This window comes from Maniola hyperantus, chromosome 20 (assembly GCF_902806685.2).
Source record: "Maniola hyperantus chromosome 20, iAphHyp1.2, whole genome shotgun sequence".
NCBI lineage: Eukaryota > Metazoa > Arthropoda > Insecta > Lepidoptera > Nymphalidae > Maniola > Maniola hyperantus.
Genome location: NC_048555.1, coordinates 8,937,465 through 8,960,396, shown reverse-complemented (window position 1 = coordinate 8,960,396; position 22,932 = coordinate 8,937,465). Strand labels below are relative to the sequence as shown.

Genomic DNA, 22,932 nt, shown 5'->3' with positions numbered 1-22,932 from the left:
GATCGTTAAATTCGGTCCAACTGAAAACTTTAGTGACTTGATTTACGATTTTTATTAGGTGAACCTTATAGAATAATTGTGACTTAAGTAGTCCATTATTGCACAATGATATACGCCGTGCAATAGTATACTTACACTTGCTAAAATCACCAGTATCGTATATGATATTATTAAAGCTGATGCTCGCGACTTAAAATCCCACGGGAACTCAGATTTTCCTGGCTAAAAAGTAGCCATGTCCAGGTCCGTTGCTCGTTTGCAGCGTGATTGAAGGATAATCGAATAAACCAACAAACAAACACACTTTCACATTTATAATATGGGTCATGATAGCGTGTGACCTAAGCCCGCATAACCCCTATCCGTGACTTAAGTAGTCTATTTTTGCACGGAATTAAAATGGACTACCTACTTAAGTCATGAATGTTAAGGTTAGTCGATTAGGTTTAGATCATACAGTGCTATAAAATAATCTGTATTTTTTATTATTTGCTTTGAATTGTTTGAATTTAATCCGTAGTTAATTTCAATATGCACCGCACACGGTACAAGGTCTTAGAATTTTAAAAATGCATGGAAACGGACATTTATAGCGATAATTATGCGTTAATTATAAAATACCTAAGTCTCCTCGGTTGAAGAATCTCAGGTGACGTATAATTAATACTTAATTAAGAGTTGAGGTTCTAACAGAAATAGAACTAATTTCAGTATTTTAGTAGGTTTTTTCTTTATCTTTTTTTATATCAGATTTTTTAATTGAAAATGCCACTTTAAAATTTATAGTTAACCAAAGATATTATAGAGAGAGAGAGAGCAAGCGCGTGCCAGTCCTTCGTTATTTTTATAAAAGCTGAAAGTTTCTCTGCGTAGTGCGTATTGTCCCCAACACAGGGAGGAACAATCAGCGACTATGAAGTTTGGATCATGATATATAGAACCAAATTTATAAGAATAATGCATTATGCTTTCTTTAAGTGAAGTAAATTTACTTTAGTAGGCACACCGTATCTGCAATGTTGTTCTACTAAAAAGTATCATCCAAAAGCCATTGCAAAATCGTATACAAATTCCATTCGATGCCAAATTAGCGAGATCAATCGTAGAAAAAAGAATTCAAAGCAATCCCTAAACGGTCCATAAAATAAGAAAGAGGTTGGTGTATTTTGCTAATGGATGAAATTGAAGAAAACGAATCTGGTTACTTGGTTGATTTAATAAAATTACTCCATTTAAATATTCAATTGGAGTCGAATTACCTTTTCTGTTATATTATAAACATTTTACCCGTTTTCAATGAATTCTGTTAAATAAAATGATTAAAATATCACATGAAGAACTTGATACGTTTTTGAAGATCTCCCAAGTGCTATAAATGGGAGGTCTAGGGTTCGATTCCTTGGATTTTGGGACAATTTGTGCCAAATTGCCTCGTCTGGTTTAGTGTAGAGCTCAGTTAGCCCGCTTCCAAGTTTTCCACGGTAGAATTCAAGGGCAAAGACAATAAAACTCCAGATAAGCAAATCGCATACAATTTTATTGTATTTTGAAAAGTGAAGATTAATAATTGATATGTTTGTGTATATAGTCCGTACAAAATTACTCCTCACGCGCCATTTTAACTCTATGGGTCAACTGTCATGTCAAAGGTACGGTTTACCGTTGCAATAAGGATTAAAATCGTACTTTTGACATGAAATTTGACACATAAAGTTAAAATGCGGGTGTGCGGGGCGTCCCCCCGCCTCATACCCAGATTGCAATATCGACCTGTCACGTACTATTGGTCACGTCAGCGTCACCAGGGTTGATCTAGGGCTACTTAACTTGAGTCTATCGTCCGGAAAGAAACCAGTCCTCGAGTCGGGAGGCGCACCTTCGTGTTCCTGGTGCGCCTCAGACGGTGTGTAGGGATTTTATTGGTCCCCTGAGGTGGGTCCTTAGCAGGCGCCGCTGGCTGGGTTGCGTGAACGTGTTTGGCCCCGTAGCCCAGCCACCAGGCGATGCGTGGAACATCGTGGGGTTTTAGTCGGTAAGAGTCCGACATAACCTCCGTACCTCCCCGGGTGCGGTGGCATCCATGAGGATTTCCCCACGGAAAAAAAAAAAAAAAAAAGGGCTACTTAACTTGTAATAGAAAAAAGTATCGTTTATAAAGATCGTAGGTACATTTACTGGTATCTTAACTTTTAATTATATATCTACATTTGGTATTCCCTTGTTATCTCACAAATCAGCAAACTCATTTATGTACGCTTAATTAATTTTTGCAGCTAGACAAAGTTGTACGGAGACCGGAGTGTTCGTGTTAGAATACAATATCGAAGTATGGGATTAGGTACTTTTAGTGTGATTTACTGGGAACGACCCTTCACTGACCGTTTCATTAACTAGCCCACCCTTGGTACTAATACCTGTCAAAACAAAAATGGTTTCGTGACCAAATTATGAGTAAAAGTACCTACAGGTTTATAGCATAAGCATTGATGTTGGAATCCCCCTCTACCATGAGTCACTCTGGCGAATAATTACGCTAATGTGTGTTTTTTGGCTTAAATCCCATTGCCAGCGGTCTAGATTTGACTAAGATAGTCAGATCTGCCCCCCAATTGTGTAAGAATAACCATTTCATGGCTATCGCAAACGTCAAGAAATTCTGCCCTTTGATTGGTTGATTCGCTGTTTACATTTTTTCACAGCCAATCAAAGGGCGATTCTTGACGATTGCGATAGCCATGAAATGGTTATTCTTACACAATTGGGGGGCTGTACTTGTAGTTGGTTATTTTTGGTTATTTGAAGTCGCTGTTTTATATAAGTTTAACACAGAACAAGGAATTAGGTCCAAGATATTATGTTGTTTTTTAAATTTATATAAGTATTCGATTACAAGTTAGCCCTTGACTGCATTCTCATTCGGTGGTGATGATGCAGTCTAAGACGGAAGCGGGCTGACTTACAAGGAGTTTAACAATTTTAATTCTTCTAATCCTGAATCCTAGCTTTTGGCTGTAGGATCGACGTCTGAGTTTACTTAATTGTATTTTTTTTTAAATTGTAAACTTTTTCGATTCCTATCGACTTTGACTATTATTATTATTATTGTTATTTATTTATTACTTAATTAGAACGGCTATAAAGCCAATTACACTAATTAAAATACGAGTACAAACTAACATAAACATACATACAAAAATTAACAACTTAAAATTATAAATTTTAAAAAGCAAAATTATAAATTTTCACAAAAGTGCAAGATCTGACCCATGAGGTCAGCCCATTTGTCAGCAAATATGTCACAGCGAGGGGACTCCTTCAACAGTGCGTTGAGCGCAGCCAAAGTGCGCGGTATGGGCGCGCTACCGTGCGACTAAACGGACTTACGAAAAATTTGGAGCGGTGGCGGAGATAGCTGTAATTAGAGGGTGCATAAACGCAGCAGAGCTTGTTGTGTAGTTCAGAGAAGAATCTTGCAAATTGTACCAATTTGGTCGCAGTCTCTTCGGGTTTTGAGCGAGTGGAAACCCAAGTGCCCTTGGAGAAATTTTGTGGGATACATAAATGGGTAATACCCGTGCAATTTAATTTTATTGCAACGAAAAAATACCCTTTAGTGTAATAAATACCTTAAGGAAAAAAAAAATTCTAACTGAAACTTAATTTTGTTGCAGATACGAATGGGCAGCGAACACAACGCACGACGCAATTAATTAAATATATCCAACTGAGCAACCGATAAAGCGCCTTCACATATGAATTTAGTTAGCTTAAACAAAATTAGGTTATTTAAGTGAACAAGTGCCAAGCATAAAGTGAATTGAATATAACCCTCGCTCGAAAGGCGTGGATGTATCCGGAGACAGTGACTTTGGTGAGAGTATTACGGATTGTATTGCTGTAGAGGGGAACTCGTATGTGTGGGATGGTAGTAGTGGCGAGCGAGGTTCACAGAAACTGGCGTCAAGCTGTGGTGGCGTGAGTAGGGTCGGGGTGTGCTGCGGTGCCAGTCAAGATTGAAGTGGTGGCCGGGCGAGGGTGGGGCAGGCGCGCGCGCGTGCGTCCGCTGCACGTGCTGAGCCGCGCGGCCGGCATGTTGGCCTCGCAGCGATCGCAGTCGTGCAACGAGGAGGGCGCGTTCTTCGGCGCGCGCGCGCTGCGCCGGCCGCGCGGCAAGGGCAGCGGCAGTCCGCCCTGCTAGGGGTACGCCATGTCGCTGCGCAGCCTACACCGGAGGCTCTCCTCCGCCCATCACACGTGAGTACCAACTCCTATTCTGATATTCTAATTCCGCATAGCCGATGGAGGCCGTCAGCTGAATCTCGATTCTTGAAGGATTTTTGCAAACTAGTCTTGCAAGCTAGTCTCACTAAATTTTGGATCACCGAATGTGTTAGAACCAAAATATTCGGATATGTACTCCCAATTCGTTTGGTTTATGGTAAACCGTTTATTCTTATCAAATTTACTCAGCTTAGGAGAATAAATTTATGGCAAGCCATTGACAAGCGATCAATCGACGACGATCATTTACAACACCATGTAGGTGATAGGTAGGTATCGTCCTGTGAGAAATTGAGCGGAAACGAAATTAATAATAGGTAGATATATCGGCAGGGAACTCGAGGGTAAAAATGACGCTGCGATCAGTGATCACAGATAATAGGCAGGCATATTGAATCCTAACAACGTACCAGTTGGATTGAATTGTAGGGTTTTGAGTTTTTGAGATACAAGCAGGAAAGATATTGTATGCTGAGCATCGTTTGAGCTTAAATGGCAGGGTGTATCACGTGCAGATTAGAAGGGCTTTGGTTATCAAGTGGGTATTGAAGCCATTTCCATACCATAGAATCTCTACTATCATCATCATCGTCATGATCAACTCATAGCCAGCTTACTACAAACACGGGTCTCGTACGGTACGATGATAATATAGTGGTGATAAATGATTATGTGAACTTAAAACTAAAGCTCAGTACAAGGATTCCAAACGCGCCCAGGTCTGAGAAGAGCCCACAACAAACTCAGCCGTAAGTAACGTCTGTTTTTATCAATTAGCTTAGGTAGGTGTAAATATTATACAAAACTAGCTGATGCCCGCGACTTCGTCCGCGTGGATTTACATTTTTCAAAATCCCGCGGGAACTCTTTTATTTTCCGGGATAAAAAGTAGCCTATGTGTTAATCCAGGGTATAATCTCCATTCCAAAGGAGATCGCCCGCGAATGGGCCCTCTTTTGTGGCGTCGTGTCAAAACTTAATTTTTTTTTTAAATGTGTTAATTACGATTATAATATGTTTTATTACGACTTTTCTTTCACCCTATCATTGAAAATATCCACAATTACAGTTAGAATTGGAAACATCCATTTATTTTGAAGAAGTATTAATAAAATACCAGCAATATCAGGAACATAAAAAATAAGATTTCTTTATAACCAGGGTGAATAAATGGAAATCGTTTGCAGAATATAAAAAGGTAATTATTTGTGTACAAAATAAAATTAAAACCATGGTGACATAACAATTATATTGGGGGGGCCCAAAGCTCCTAAGAAAATGGGCAATCTCCTTTCATCCAAATCCGTTCAGCCGTTTTTGCATGATTGAGTAACAAACATCCAAACATCCACACTTTCACATTTATAACATTAGTAGGATTTAATACGTAATTGATCTAAGGTTCTGAGGAACGGACACTGATGGATCTCTGGTTTGACCAACCTTTAGTCATTCAGGACATTTGTCGTTACGATAGATGGCTTTTGTGGGTTACAGCAGGCCGAGTAGGTACAATTAGTGCAACAACGCTTTCTTGCAACTTTTTTGTTGATAACAAAAAAATAATGTCGACTGTGATGAAATTTGGTAGTGGGTAGTATTTGCCTAGTCAGATAACTAGTAAATCAAATTTTGGCTCACCGAAAATATTATAATACATAATTGGTCAGCGAAAAATTGGGTGACTAATCAGTACCCTTATCATAAATGCGAAAGTGTGTTTGTTTGTTGGTTTATTGGTTTGTTGGGTTGTTGGTTTGTCCTTCACTCACTTCGCAACGGTGCAACGGATTGACGTGATTTTTTGCATGGGTATAGATAAAGACCTGGAGAGTGACATAGGCTACTTTTTATCCCGGAAAATCAAAGAGTTCCCACGGGATTTTTAAAAAACTAATTCCACGTGGACGAAGTCGCGGGCATCAGCTAGTAAACAATATTAACGAAAAGATCCGTTAATTGAGTAAGTAAGTATACCTACCTACATTTTATTTTCCCTTAATAATTAAAAGTCAACCAGTAGCAAAAAGGCAAAAGAATTTGAGTCCCCTATTGAGTCCTAAACCTACTCATTTACATTTTATCTCGGAATAATCAAAGTGTTCCCACGGGATTTAAAAAAAACCTTATTCCACGCGGATGAAGTCGCAGGCATCAGCTAGTAATATATACTTATAAGTCCAATAATAGCGTGCAGTTTAATACCTACCTTCTGAGTGTCGCATAAATTAAAATTCAAAGTGATCTGCACTAAAATTGTTTTGGCGACTCAATTTATTTTTGATTGCCAATTTCACTGAATTAGGATGTAATATTTTATGAGTGTGATGTGGCTGGATGCGCAGCGCTTCGCTAGTTGAGCTACGTAGACACAAGTCGATCACTGGATGGGTGACCGACTTTGATTTTGGCCTTTACTTTTCCTCTGTATGTCGAAGAGGCACGTCAATCCTACGTCTTGGAACATTTTACAGTTATCGCTAACATAGATTCGACAATCTTAATATTCGTATGGGGTCGTATGCTAAAAGCTCTGCGAGTCGACCGCATTACTTACCTGCTTTTCCAAGAATCCCCTCATCTATTAAGAATTAATAGAAGGGATGACGACCTTTAGAAATCAGGATCATGAGTTGCAAAGAGAGAATGAATTAAATATAGTATTTGGACGTACCTATGGCACAAGTTTCTAATGATTTCGCTGAAGTTTTGAAGACGACCCACACTCCGATTCACGAGTGATCAAAACGTCGAACAGAAAGCCATCGAGATGTGAATATTCAATTACCGTCTGTATCCAGGGCACTACGGCAAAAACTTGTAGAGCCTCCAGTTTGCGAAAACGTACTCTATGCCTTTGTAATGAGATTGATTTTGAACTGGTCTTCATAAAAACGTTGTGTACATTCTGGGGCTACGGTTAGTTTATGCAAATTGGTATCACTAAAATAAGACCAATGCGAGACAATGGAGCTTCGCATATTAGAATGGAAATACTGATTACTTCATATACAGGTTTACTGGTAAAAATTCACAATTAATAATTATAAAATATGAAAAAATAAATATATAAATAAATAAATATAATAAGTGCTAATAATAAAATATGAAAAGAGATGTTCACTATCCAGATATAAAAATGAAAAACTTGATAATTTTTTATAATTTATGACGAACATAGAATTCAAAATCAAATAGTTTTTCCACGGGATCTTCAAATTTTCCACAGGATATTAAAAAAAAACCTGAATTCACGTACACGAAGTCGCGCAATGTAATAATTCTTTAATGAATAATTATAATACTTTTAATTTTAAGCCATTAACACACGCAATAAGACACACTACCCTAAACTATTGAAAACACACCTAACATTATGTGTATAATGTAAAATTCAAGATAAATCTCACATTATAACAGATAATTTGAATATTTCAATAATTGATGTACCTACTTAGGTACTAAATGAATAAAAGAAGGTTCCTTTTATTACAGATGTCAGATGAATAGGACCTTTCGAATATAAACATATTTATTTGCTGCTAGGCTGTAAGTATGTAGTATGTACCCCTTGTCAAGGAAGGGCGTTATTTGAATTTTGTTCCTTCGCGGCACGCAATTTAGAAAACACCTGGCTTCTTTTTATAGGGACCATGATATTGGCTTTGCAACTTTCGTTTTCCCTTAACCTAGTTATTACTTTCAGATTTGTTTTTGATTTTTGATGTACTTAAAAACATAATATATATCTTAAAATCATATTTGTTAGCATAAATTATTATATTTTAATGCACAAGATATATAAAAATGCGCGGTTTTAACTTGCCATATCAAAATATTAGTGTTTTCGTTTATTAAAACATACCGTTTTAATAAACGAAAACAATTGATAATAAAGTGAAAAAGAAACGACATTTTTGCATGGATTTAGTTACTGGCCTACAGAGTGATATAGGCTACCTACTGGTTTATTGCAGGAAATCAGAGTCAATCAGGATTTTTCAAAGTCTAAATCCACGCGGATGAAGTCTCTGGCATCATCAACTACATCAGTCACTACGTAAAAGTGTGTAAAAACCCTAGATTATAAGAAAACAACAAGTACGTTAAATAATATCTTCAAAAAATAACAAATACCTTTTTATAAATAAGCTGTTATTTACGACTATGTCAAGACAAATTCAACGGGCTTAAACACGACGGAGATGTGATGGGTAATTCAGGAGTTCCTTTGACCACCTCCGGCTCCATCATGAGACCCTGTACATCATTTAGCTGTGTATAGTACTTGGTCAAGACAAATCCAACACACTCGTACACGACGGAGTTATGTTGAGAAGTTGAGGAGTTGCTATGGGCACATCCCGGCTCCATTATGAGATTACCTCCACTTCCACCTATTATTGAATTGTCATCGAAGTTACATACAAGTTGTTTCAAACAGCTCAATTGGTTGGAGGGAATTGGTACAAAATTCTGTTGCAAGATTTAACAACAGCATGAGCCTACCTGCTAACACGGAAAGTTAGCGTAAAGCTTACGCTAACTGAGACACATTTCGGATGTTCAAAGAATCAAGTTTCAGCCTCAAAAACTACTTTTATTTATTTTTTAATATAATATAAAAAAAATCTTTAGCGAATTACGAGAGCCATGATTGGCACAATTTGGCTCTATACAAAACAATCGCAAAGTTTCCCCAAAATACGCATTTTTTACACGAGGAGAAAAATCAGTTTTATTCGATTGATATAAAATCAATTTCAATAAAATTTCGTATTTACATTCAACGCTTACACTAAGAGATTATGGTATTATTTATATTGGTAAAAGAGCACATATAATTTTAAAGATAAATATTTATAAAAAGCGTGCAACAAATTTGCACCCGGCCCAGATTACTGCTCCCGGTCGCCCGGAGCACCGGTGTACAACTTCAATCCCGTTTCGCTTTAAGGTCCTAAATCCTGAAGGTAGTGAAAACAACAGCATTATCTTAGTCCTAGACTGAACCGTTTCACTTTTACCTGTAATAAATTGGGATCTTGCCAAAAGCCATTGCTGTTCCTCCATAATACCAGACATGACCTAATTGAATTTTCCCGTACGAAAAATGCTCACAGCATCACATGGTTTTTCTCTTATTGGGGTCATGAGAAATTTACTTTCGATAGTTTTTCTCTTGCACATTTTATACGGTTTTACGTTAAAAACATTGCATAAGCTGAAAGTACACGTAGATATTGTTAAAAGTACCTATAATAAGATAGAAACCGTAATTTGATTAATGTAGGTACGTAATATTATATTGTTTTATTAATGCGGAGATTCGTCGGCCTCCTATTTGGGGGTTAGGGGTTCAATTTTTGGCACGCACCTCCTTTTTTGGTGTCTGCGTTTTTTATGCAAAACAGCAAGCTTTTCGACACAGAAGTCAAGCTTCTTGTTGACATGTCAGTCAGTCCGATCTACTAAGCTGTTTATGATAGCTAGGTAAACTTGATAACTTGAAAATTATTGTAAACCTTTTTGGTTTGGATTGGATCGTGTGCTTGAAAAACGTTTTACAACGAACGGTTATAATGTCATCATCATCATGATCAACCCATAGCCAGCTCACTACAGAGCACGGGTCTTCTTTCAGAATGAGAAGAGTTTTGCCCGTAGTCTCCCACGCTGGCCATGTGCGTATTGGTAGACTACTACTAATACACACCTGACCCTGTTCTCAAATGACACATTATGGAGAACTTCTCAATCAGGCATGCAGGTTTCCTCACGATGTTTTCCTTCACCGTTATATTTAATTACTTAAAACGCATATAACTCCGAAAAGTTAGAGGTCCGGGATCCGGGATCGAACTCCCGACCTACGATTAGAAGGCAAACGTCCTAACCACTAGGCTATTACAGATTTTAATGTACTTATTAGTAAGTAAGTTTTAGTATTAGTACTATCGAACGTAATGACGTAAAAAACTACATAAAAAAATATAGCTCACTAGCACATTCAAGTAGGTATTTCAGTAGTTGCTTTTAGAACTTGCTGTTTGAGTTTTAACATTGTTCTGAAACATACAGTTCTCGAGTCGAAATTCCGTAGTTCCGTAGCAATGTTCTCCTATGTACCTACGATGTAGCCAAATTTAAACTTTAATTTGACGTGTGAAGGTTCAATTTCGTTCATTAGCTTCAAAAGGTCACTAGCCAAAGTGTACAGCGGTCATACCGCAAAGTAGGTTTCAAACCGCGTAGAATGTATTTCCGGAGACGTAATATACAAGCGTATACATTATGTATACGCTTATATATTACGTCTACGGATGTATAATACATATTGCTTACACATCTACAGGCTTGGAGAGTTTTGTCTTTCCTACGATGGTTGTCGACATACCGACACCTATTTGTTTAAATAAAGGTATGATTCCGAACCACGCTGCACGCAGCAGTGCTGCCGCAACAGTGCTGTTGCGGCACTACTGGTGAGATTACATTCCGAGCTAGGCAGCAATGTCGCGACAGCAATCTAGCGGAACATTGCTGCCTAGCTCGGAATGTAATCTCATATAAGCTTATAGAGATTGTATGGGGACCAGTAGTGCCGCGACAGCACTGTTGCGGTAGCACTGCTGCGTGCAGCGTGGTTCGGAATCATACCTTAAGTCATCTCTACAGCTCTGCTCAGAAATACGAGTTCCCTGTTTCAACCTATGAACAAAAACTAAAAAGCATTCCATGGCGTGCCTCTTGAAACGTCGAAACTAGCATGTAGTCGTATTTATAAAGGTGCATACCTTACGTTAGCACATTCGTCTTAGAGATTATGCGCGAGCACTGTCCTCTACTTTTAGGGTTCCGTACCCAAAGGGTAAAACGGGACCTTATTACTCCAACGTCCTTCCGTCTGTCTGTCCGTCTGTCATCATGCTGTATCTCATGAACCGTGATAGTTAGACAGTTGAAATTTTTACAGATGATGTATTTCTGTTGCCGCTATAACAAACCCATCCAACAAACTTGATTTTCTTGCTCGTTTTTATAGTTAATGGTATGAAACCCTTCGTGCGCGAGTCCGACTCGCACTTGGCCGGTTTTTTAATAGTGCGCTGTGAGCTGTGACATCGATGTAACGAACAGCCGATTTCAATGTGATTTCCTTGCTGCTTCCTTTGTACTGGGGTGTTATATTATGTATACCTAACCATGTTTTGTTGTTTGTAGTAAAGAATCAGATGATTATAATAATAAAAGTAAATAATTCTATTCAGATTACAAACGAAATCCCATTTCTTAGGGATAAACAAAGGTAAATGTAAATGCATGTAAATGTCTGTCAGAAATAAGCTTAACATTGTCAGAATGTAATGTACGTGAGGTGTACAAGAAATGCCCTCAAAATAAGGCCGACTCGAGGTTTTGAAAATGCCTATTGAAGAGACAACACAATAAAAACTTGTATATATTCAAATATTTCATATTATTCTACTTTAAATGCAAGAATATCAAGAAGAAATATATACGAAATAGTTGATAGTACGGGACAGGTCGAGACGGCAATCGGGGTAGGGACGCCCCGCACACCCACACAGCCCCCGCGCTAATCCGGTGCGGGCGAGTGCGGGTGACGTGTGGGTGTGTGCCCCCCCCCCCTAACACCCCGAAAAAATAATTAGAAAAGTAGTATACTTTTTTAATTGAACGCTACAGTAAAAATGCGGGTTTGTTGGGTATATTTCTTTGATTAATTTTAAATTCCGTTCAATTATATTTTTGCGATTTACAGTATTAGAGATTTTTTTAATTTTGTATTTTATTCCATCCTTTTCCGTACGTGGTAGTGTGGGCTGTGAATGGACGACTCAAAATTGCATTCCGCAGGAAAATAAATTTTAATTCCGTTATGTATAGGCTATTTTGCACCAATTTATTATAGGTGCAAAATTTTTAAGCTCGTGAAAATTAATTACAATAATTCCACTGAATGATTCGAGTGGGTAATTAATGAGAGCACGGAAAAATATAGGAATCCATTAAAGTTTAACTTTTATTAAAATTTCGTTTATTTTAGAAAGAAATATGGCGTAGGTTAACCACATGTTTCTTAAGACGCACGTAACTCTGAAAAGTTAGACAGACGTGCGTCCCCGAGCTCAAACCCTGAGCTCCTGAATAGACGGCTACTTAACTTAACCACCAGGCTATCACCGCTTTTAAGGCGTATACCCAGTGGCGTGCAGGTCATAAAGGCGTAAATGCACTGCTTACCCCAGTTGTAATAGCTCTTGATGCATATTTTTCATTATGACCTGCCAGTAAAACAGGTTCCTACCTAACTAATGCATACCCTGGATTCAAACCCTGTGCACGCCACTGCGTATACCAGTATAGCGTAGCGTAGCTTAGGCGTAGGCCAGTATAGCGTTAGAAAATTTGTCAGATGTTCTCAGTGAAAATGCCCAATATTTTATGTTACACGAATTTCCTAGAAAAACCGTGTTACGCTCAGAGCAGGTTGTAAAATTTTATAGCTTTTGTATTACGCGATTTCATTCTGTTTTACCAGTGGTCTTACCACACTTACACTCGATTCTTTCATTACGTCTTCATTATTTCAAGGTGTAATAAAATTAAAGTTCAATCTATTACCTTCTTGAAGTCTTCATAAGATTTTTAAAAGTATAAATTCGATGAATCAAAAGAGCGGAGGTATTGTCTTCCGTATATTTTTCATAAATTTACAGTCTTTTATATTTGGTCTTTTTATATCTGAGGCCACGGACACTTATTTCCGTGAAAGGCATTGTTCGATGAGATTTTTCTTCAAGAATGGAAGGAAAATGCGCTACGCGGTAAAGGTCAGTCGTTGTAGTATGCTTTAGAGTTTTAGATACTTTGTGAATGACGTAGTCATAATAGTCAAGTGAATAGGCAAGGTATATGCAAAGTATGTACTTAATATAAAATATGTACTTAATATATTTTTATGTACACCATAAAAAGACACTCATTTCTCCTATGGCCTGACAAATTGAATCAGGAAAAAACGACTCTACCCAGCCGTAGAACGTCAAGAGCGAGCTAACTGGTGGATTCGAAATCGATTGAACCTCCGAATAATAATAAAATATGTGTGATATTTTAATCTTTCATGGCAGGTTCTTTAAGCGCGTTTGAATAAACAAATTGGTATTTATTCGTTGTTTCAATATTGAAACAAAGAAACAGAGAAACGAAGGATAAGTAGGTGAAACTGAATGAAGGAATACTAAATACTGAACTCAAACATACAGTTTTACTGCAAAATCTTAATATTTACCGTAATTCGACCTTCTATACATATAATACTTTCCCAGAACACAACGCTTATTTGGCGTGCAAGCTGTCGGGTCTAATCTAAGGGCGTTTGTGCACTCATTCGTTTTCGATTCGTATTCGTAAAAATTCGATCCGAAGTGGCCTTCATACAAAATTTACGTAGGTACTCATGCACTCATTTAATTCGAATTTTGACGGATAGGTATAAGGAGAAATAGGTGTCAATAAAACATAAGGTGGGCAGGAAATTTTATCGAAAGCCGCCTCAAGTGTAATATTTTCCGGTATCTGGGTCAACGTGTCAAAAAAGCCCTGTATCCTACGGCTTCCTGTGATCCTTTACGGGTTAGCAATGTCTGTTTCCGTCACACTGCCTCTTTGGAAGCACCTCTACGTCCGCGTCAGTTTACGTCCATGAATGAACTCTGTAGGCGTACTTTGCCATTACGATCAGCTGTTTACATTTTCAATTGAATGATTTCATGTATAAAGATGAAGAAAGAGAGATGTGTTGTTGTTTTTAAGGTTCCGTACCTCAAAAGGAAAAATGGAACCCTTATAGGATCACTTTGTTGTCTGTCTGTCTGCCTGTCAAGAAACCTACAGGGTACTTCCCGTTGACCTAGAATAATGAAATTTGGCAGGTAGGTGGGTCTTATAGCTGGCTTTAGGGGAAAAATCTGAAAACCGTGAATTTAGGGTTAGATCACACAAAAAAAATAAAATTGTGGTCATGAACTAATAATTAGTAGTTTCAATATTCGAAGTAAGATAACTATATCAAGTGGGGTATTATATGAAAGGGATTAACCTGTGCATTCTAAAACAGATTTTTATTTATTTTTATGCAGCATAGTTTTGGAATTATCGTGCAAAATGTCGAAAAAATACGACTATAGTACGGAACCCTCAGTGTGCGAGCCTTACACTTGGCTGGTTTTTTTTTGTTTTTTTTGACAAGTAAACCCGCAACTTCAGATTTTAGAAGCTTTTTACGTGTTTTTTACTCTTCAAGGACTTACCTGGAGGATTCCAAAGTTCAATTTTCTTTTAGTGGGTTATATCGTAAGTCAGTCAGTAAACTTTTGAAATCATAGAAAACTAAATGATAGTAGCATTCTTACAACATTTATTTATTACGACATACTTACCTATTTTCATTACCAGTGTAAAAATTACGATTTTTCGAGAAGTACGGATTCTAATTTTTATATGAGATTTTTGTAAATCTTTTAAAATATTTATGCTTTTCTCTATTTATCACACTTAAACGCTCTCTAAATAACACCCTGTAATTTTCAGGAGTTTACGGAGAAAGTGACTAACTGACATGCTAACTCACATTATTATGTGAGTAAGAAAATATCATATTACTCAAAACTAGATCTTGCATAATATTATCTTGCATCAGAAAATCCAACCAAGTGAAGCCGTGACAGTACAGCTAGTGATTCTAAATATATAAAAGGAAAAGGTGACTGACTGACTGACTGATCTATCAACACACAGCTCAAACTACTAGACGGATCGGGCTGAAATTTGGCATGCAGATAGCTATTATGACGTAGGCATCCGCTAAGAAAGGATTTTCGAAAATTCAACCCCTAAGGGGGTGAAATAGGGGTTTAAAATTTGTGTAGTCCAGGTGGACGAAGTCGCGAGCGTAAGCTAGTTTCATAATAATATTGATATCAAAAACGAAATTTCATAATAATTAAAATAGCTCTGTATAGAATAACGTCGTAAGAAAAAACCAGCGCAGAGGAAAGTATAATGCGAGTAATGAATGAGGCGCCATCACGTTCTGCGGGGCTTAATGTGCAGACGCGCCCCTTAGATAATTATCTTCGACGACAACGCTATATTTCCTCTTTTTACTTGATTATGGGAGGTTAATGAGCATATTACTCTATGCAAGTGTGTAGGTACCTATGTTAATTTCTCGATTCATCGTTTCTCTCGTATAAGTCCCGCAAATTGCTATTGCGCTGGAACCATGTCTCATTAACATCGAAATGACGTTATTTTGATGTTAGCCGAAATAAAAATATACCGACCATCAGCTCGAAACTTTACTAAAATGGCGGCCACGCGCATTAGCAATTTGCGGGACATATTTGCCATCCTACTAATTGCTTCTTGATAAGCGAAGTCTTTATTGTTTCGTAGGATATAATAAAATCGGTCAAGTGCAAGTTGGACTGGCACACGAAGAGTTCCGTAGGTACCATCGTACAAGAAATAACATTTTTAAATTGTTTAAATTTTTGGTGGGTATTTTGAAATCATTATTATTATTTGTGAAAATTTCAACTCTCTACCTATTAAAGTTCACGAGATGCATACTTACAGTGAGTAGTACAATACAACCGGTACCTACCATAAGAAAATTAGTATGATTTTTATTTTGGCATGTTTTTTATTCTAGAAACTTATACAGGTATAAGGATGAACGAACAAGCCACTCGAACCGCCGCCGAGCCGCTCGAATGGAATTCGTAGGGCGATTGTCTAAAACCTGCATCAATCATTATTACAATCTCAATTGTTCTGATTGGCTGAATTTGTGCGATTCTTGTTGCAACAATACATTGTGGCCAATAGTGAGCGAGCATTAACCAATCAGATATGATTGCGATCGTGACATTGTAGCTGTCAAACAACCGCGGTAGGGCCACTGGAAAATCGGCGATGTTTATTTATTCATGCCCTGTTTATTTATTCATGCCCTATTTAATCCCCTGGAGGGTTTTAAAACACGTATTCCTTCATTTTAACTAAAAACCCAAATACCAATTTTCATAGATATAACATCGAAAACTTATTCGAAAATGACGGATTTTCATACCAAATTACATCCCCTTTCTTAGCAAAAACTTGATTCATAAAATTAATCTACTGTTAAAATTACTTTTGGCAATAGGTTTTCTAACCCTAGGCTGTGCCGTTTATAGATTAGTTAATCAGTCGGTCAAGTCTTTTTACATGTAGGTACAGATTTTTATAAAATTTCTAAGTCTATATTTAGCAAAAATCAACGTAACAAAAGGTAGAGTGAAATGAGAACAAAACTGAATGAAGCTACATCACATAACGAGAAGCTAAGCCAGACACGCCCCTAACATAATTACCCATCCTCGACGACACTGCTCCATTTCCTCCTTCTCCATTCACAGATTACAGACACCATTTCGGCTTCATCCATTAAACCCTTTACGAAATCCTTCGTAAAAATTTTCCTTCCTGTTTTACTGTACGAAATACTTTTGAATTTAATATGAGTGTAAAATGTTTGGAACATTTTTATTCTCGTACCTAGGGCCGTAATCTAATGGCCCTCTTAGGTCGCTCTTATGAAATAATTTGATTAATAAACATAGCTATTTATCAAAAATTGGGAAAAAAGATAATGCAATTTCAGAACACGTAAAATTTAACTCCTTACGCGCTATTTTAATTTTTTGTGTCAAATTTCATGTCAAAAGTAAGATTTTAGTCCTTATTTTAAAAGTGAACCGTACTTTTTACATGACATTTGACCTCCACCCTTATAAATAAAAAATGCTTACTTCAAGCATTATCCTAAGCTACACTTGGACTAGTTACTTCCAGGACCAACGTAGTATTAGCTTCGTTTTAACAATCTTATTAATAAGCATGGAACAAGCCCGATTTAACAATGCCAGCCTTACTTCAGAATGACAGCGTGCACGTGTGGCAGCCCCTTTATTAAAAAGTAAAAGAGAGAGTCAGCGAACGAACAGTGGCCCTACCGCGGTTGTTTGACAGCTACAATGTCACGATCGCAATCATCTCTGATTGGTTAATGCTCGCACACTATTGGCCACAATGCATTGTTGCAACAAGAATAGCACAAATTCAGCCAATCAGAACAATTGAGATTGTAATAATGATTGATGCAGGTTTTAGACAATCGCCCAGCTGAATGCTGTGTGTGACAGTGACAGACGATATAGACCAGCGGACCTATAACTGTGACAGTATTTTTTGTTGACATTGACTTCACAGCTGATAACTTGCACCGCCATTTTTGTTTTGCATTTTTAACCGGCTTTCCAAAAGGAGAAGGTACTCAATTCAGCGCGTTTTTGTAAACCGATGTCTCCTAGGTTTCTGGGCGATTTGCATAGTTTTTTTTAATTAGTAGAGGAAGTTCGCGAGATATTACTATAAAAATGTATGGATCCAACTATTTAATCCTGACGCGGCAGGAGTGCTGCACTCCTAAGCCATGGGAATTTGGAAGTATTGATGGCAATTAATTACTCAGAAAACGCTTCAGTTTCACTTTATATTATCAATGAAATAATCTAATTTGCGTTACAAACATGATATGAAAACACAAATCTCATTAATCAAAAATCGTTTTATTGATTATTATCATACACAACAAACATAAACGCAGGGCTGATGGTCAAAATATGCATACTTAGTGCGTAGATTATGCTTAGTCAGTCGTTAAACCATGTGGCACCAAGGAGTAAATTTTACGCCGAGAGTAGTTTGTTTATTAATACAGAATGTAGCTACTACAGACTTACACCTTGGAATAAAGTTGATCTCGCTCTGGTCCATGTTTATTAATAAGAGTAGAGTTTAAATGGCGCTCGAGGAGTCATTTTGTAGGGGTTATAAGTAGATTTTACGCCACCTTTACCAGAATGTCATCATCATCATCATCATCAACCGATAGACTAATAATAATATAAGCGATAGATAAAATCATTAAGCTGTACAAATGAAGTATTAATTGACGAGAGTGAACTTTTTTAAATATATACTAAGCATTGCCATAAGTAACGACTAAGCGACTCTGAGTGTCGCGGTCGCTGTAAATTTCGTATAGAGCGCAATATATTCATGTAAAAGCGGTAACTAAGAGAGATCTATATTAATATTGTAGATAGTTTAGTTTTATATAAGTATAAAATGCGCTGTTACCATTGTGATTAAATTTTTGTGAACGCTATTTACTGAAGTGGGAGACTTTTCACGAGTGGAATATCCAAAGCGGGGCGTTTTGTTTCAACAGCAATTTGCGCTGTGAGTTCACTCGATTATCAGATTATCCTTCGTACTCGATGCTTAACAATGCGATCGGAAAACGATATAATAATGTTACGATAAATTATGTACAGAAATATATTATTTTATAGATACATAATATAAAAATATAAAAATGTTTCTTATAAATATATAAAAGGAAAAGGTGACTGACTGACTGACTGACTGACTGATCTATCAACGCACAGCTCAAACTACTGGACAAATCAGGCTGAAATTTGGCATGCAGATAGCTATTATGACTTAGGCATCCGCTAAGAAATAATTTTTGAAAATGGAACCCCTAAGGGGGTAAAATAGGGGTTTAAATTTTGTGTAGTCCACGCCGACGACGTCGCGGGCATAAGCTAGTATTATATTATATGTATAATTGGATCATTGCAGTTTTGATTAGGTACACGCTAAAATTCAAACTCAAAATAAGTACCTATTAAGTAAAAGTAAGTAGATACTGACTGCCTGTCATAAATACAGCTCAAACCATTGATTTATATATTACTTCGTAAGGACAGGGCCATTGAACAAGCAAAATGGCACCGACTCATTGGTCCTAAAATGTTTATTTAGCACCAATGCAACCTCAGTGACGTCTGGATTTCAAACGGGTCGTTCATTAGTAACTAAGAGGTGGCGCTGATTTATTTGGTTTCAAAACCGTGAAAAATTTTGTTCGCTTGGGCATATCTTGTCATTTATATCGATGGCTCAAACGCTCTGTCTATGAGCTTGAAATTTTGCATGTAAACAGTCAGGGCGGGCCAACCAGTTTATCGATGAAAAATAGCACTAGGTATTAAAATCATTAACTGTGCTTCAAAGATTCTTAATATTAAATAGGAATGAGTCCGTAACCGAACCGTAGCAGTGTAGTTATTATCAAAAAGGAAAAATTAATAAAAATAGGCGGCAACCGCCCCCAACGTCGTTTCGAGGGTCCAATGTTTGTCGTTCCAACCGTCATGAATATTTAGAGGCTATGTGCCTGTTACGATTCATATATTTCCCGTCTGCACGGCCTGCTTGTGACAACAGATATCGTGCGATTATACCACAGGATTATGCGAACAACGTCCCGCAATAAATAAGTGTAAAGAAATGCAGTACAAAGTGACTAACAGCGTAGCTCTATTCGGGTCGCATTTTAGGGTGCATTTTATTAGTGTGACGGTCTTTTTTTTTTTTTTTTTTTTTTTAAATCCACACAAACAGAAAAACACAATATTGGTTTCTTCGTGCTCGTAAGCGCTTGGCGGCTTGTCTGAGCACTGCACATTCCTCTGTAGTCTTATACTTACATACATACTATACATACTATTAATGTAGGTAGGTAGTTTTAAAATAAAATAATTATGTCCGCGTATACCAGCTTCAATTTCTGCATACCAGTTGGACCTCACCACGCCTCTTGGAGGCTCCAATGGAAAAAGCGTCTTAATCTATTTTTTTAATTTTAAAGTGGCAATGCAGACTTAAAGCACTTATTCTTACGTGAACATTTTATAGCCCGCGACTTTGATTTAGGCTTTTTTCCATCCCGTGAGTATCTATCACTTTCATCCTGATAATGGGTCTAAGCTACTTTTTATCCCGGAAAAGTAAAGGGTACCCACGGGATTTAGCAAAAATTAATCCACTTGAACGAAGTTGCGGTCATCATCTAGTAATATATAAGTGAACGACTAGGGATCTTTTGGGCTTCATATTTTCATAATGACTTTGGCAGCCAGCAAAATAAAGTAAACGTATTGCAAAAATGACAGAGTTAGAGAGTATTGAAATAATAGACAACACAGAAAGGTACAGAACATTCGGACAAGATTCAGAGCCTCTGTAACAAATAGTAGAGTAAGCGACAGTAAAAGTTTATCGAGCGTGAAGCCTGGAGCTACAAACTGATGCTTTGCTATGCCTTGCTTTGAAATTCCTGTAAACATCTGTCTAGATAAGAAAATGTTTTCTAGATAATGGAATGGTTACAATGTTCATAAAAACCTTTGACTCAGCAAGTATAATATGATCTTGGGCAGGTGTAATTTTTATTTTCTAATTGTTTGAAATTAAAACAACAGCCGTATTGACTGATATAAACGTTTCAGAAAATAAAGACTTTAAAATACTGTGTCGACTGCAGACTAACGCATAGTTCTCTCTGCTGACGCGATCGTTTTCGAGTAGAGTTGACTCAACCAACGATGTGTGGACAGTGGACGCAATGTCCAGCGTGGTTCTGTTTTATAATATAGAGCAAGATCCCACTGCATGCCGCCCAGACCTTCCTTATTTTCTGAGAAACAAAAAGTGTGCGATAGAGTAGTGCTAGTTTGTATTATTAACGTACGCATATCTGCTAGCTTGTGCCGTGGGCCAATTTATAGGTATCAGCTACTGAAAGTACTTCTTTCAAAATTTTACTCACTTTTCTTAAAGTCTGACTGCTGATTTCCATGTATTTTTTATATATTTTTATTATAAACATGGAGAATGTTTATCAAGTCCGCTTTAAATACAGCAAAATAATGTTTTACAGATTATTGTTAATAACTAATATTAAATACTGTCAGACAATTCCTGTTGGCGGTAATTTCCACCAGAAGCTGCAGCTTGCAAAAAATAACATAATTTATCTTATAGTCGTAATTTTTATGTATATATGCATAGCACTCAGACATTAAGTGAGTAATGTTTTCACGTGCCTTTAGCAACTGTTATTGGCCCGAGGTACAAGCTAGCAAATATGCGTGCCTACATTAAAAGTACACACTAGTGACACTAGCACAACTCTACCCCACTTATTTTGTTTCTCAGAAAATAAATACGACCTTGAACTTGCTAAGTATTTTATTTATCTATTTAATAGATGTCTTAGTTATATTTATTAAGTAGAAACAACGTTAAAATATTAATGGCTCGTCGAGCCAGCAACTGGTGCATTACTGCCGCTCGTTCCGAGTGTAATGCAAATGTCTGCTCAGATAAGATAATGTCTATTATCACTTAAGAATTACAGCGCCTAAATTCATGTTAAATTCATTCTCTACCTACTAGCATTTATCGACATATTTTGATATAGATCACTATTCACGGGTAGGTAGGTGCATACCACGATTAATTTGTTGGTTTATTTGTCGATATGATGTGCCGTCGTAACCACGACCCACGCAATTGGATCGAAATATATACAAATAAATTCATCAAATTAATCGTGGTATGTACCGGTTATCTATATTAAAATATGTACTTACATGCATTTACTACGTAGATGCGAGCGCTACCGCATCAACTTTTGGACATTGTAGCAAGTTATAAAATATTCTTCAATCTTGAAAAATCTTTTTAGATTGGATAAGAAACCGAATGGCTTTAGAATAAAGAAAAATAATTAAGAAAAAATAAAGTAAATATTAGAGTGCTTTAAATGCTGTCGCCTAAGAAATTTTCCCAAAGTAACAACTGGCCGTACCTAGAGTTTTAGAGACAAGTTAATGGACAAACCAATAAACAAAAACACTTCCATTTATAGTTTAAAGTATCACTATAATATTATATAACTGACCTACCACAAAACCTGTACATTTATAGATCTTTGTTAGTGATACAAATGATTTAGTATCTAATTTACATTTGGGTAATTATTGAAAATTGAACCAAGTTGGCCAATTGCCAATGCTCAAACAAATCAATATTACGTCAACGGTCAACGTGTAAGGGATGATTTATGCCAACACGCGCCAGGCGGCTCGTGCCCGCCACGTGTTGGCATAAATCACTCCTTAGGTGATTGAAAATATACATAAGAAAAAAGCTAAATATACATAAGGGAAAAGTATAAAATTAAGTACCCAGTCATGCAAGTATCATTAACCTCTACCCATATTATAAATGCGAAAATATGTGTGTTTGTTGGTTTGTCTATCTATCACACTGCAGCGCAAAGGAGCATAGTTAAAGACGTGTAGAGTTCCCACGGGATTCAGCTAGTAGGTATATCAAATAAAAATATTAAAGAAGAAATGCTGAAGTCAAGTTGGTGTTAAAGCAGAGCTCCCGATGCTGCTCACGTTACCCGCGTTTTCAGTGCTGAAAAATGCGCCTTTGGCGACTCTTGTCACACAGACGGCAGCTACGCTCATTGTGTATGTGTGGCCATGTGTGGTTTCGATTTACCATTATATCAACGTTATAAGCGCTTACATAAGCGATCACTTACGTCACGCTTAGATTTACAAGCTGGCTGTAATTGTAGCTGGA

At 37.2% G+C, this 22,932-nt stretch overlaps 2 protein-coding genes across 2 annotated transcripts in view; one reads left to right on the top strand and one right to left on the bottom strand.

Annotated features, from left to right (window-relative positions):
* Positions 1-22,932, bottom strand: part of Secp43 (tRNA Selenocysteine associated protein) — a 414,926-nt gene that overhangs the window by 152,286 nt on the left and 239,708 nt on the right. The gene's annotated exons all lie outside the window — the stretch shown is intronic.
* LOC117991854 (potassium/sodium hyperpolarization-activated cyclic nucleotide-gated channel 2-like) overlaps positions 1-22,932 on the top strand; it is a 264,983-nt gene that overhangs the window by 21,513 nt on the left and 220,538 nt on the right. The window contains 1 exon segment of the mRNA XM_034979490.2: positions 3,672-4,254. Within this exon segment, the coding sequence (XP_034835381.1) occupies positions 4,208-4,254 (47 nt within the window). The 5' untranslated portion in view covers positions 3,672-4,207.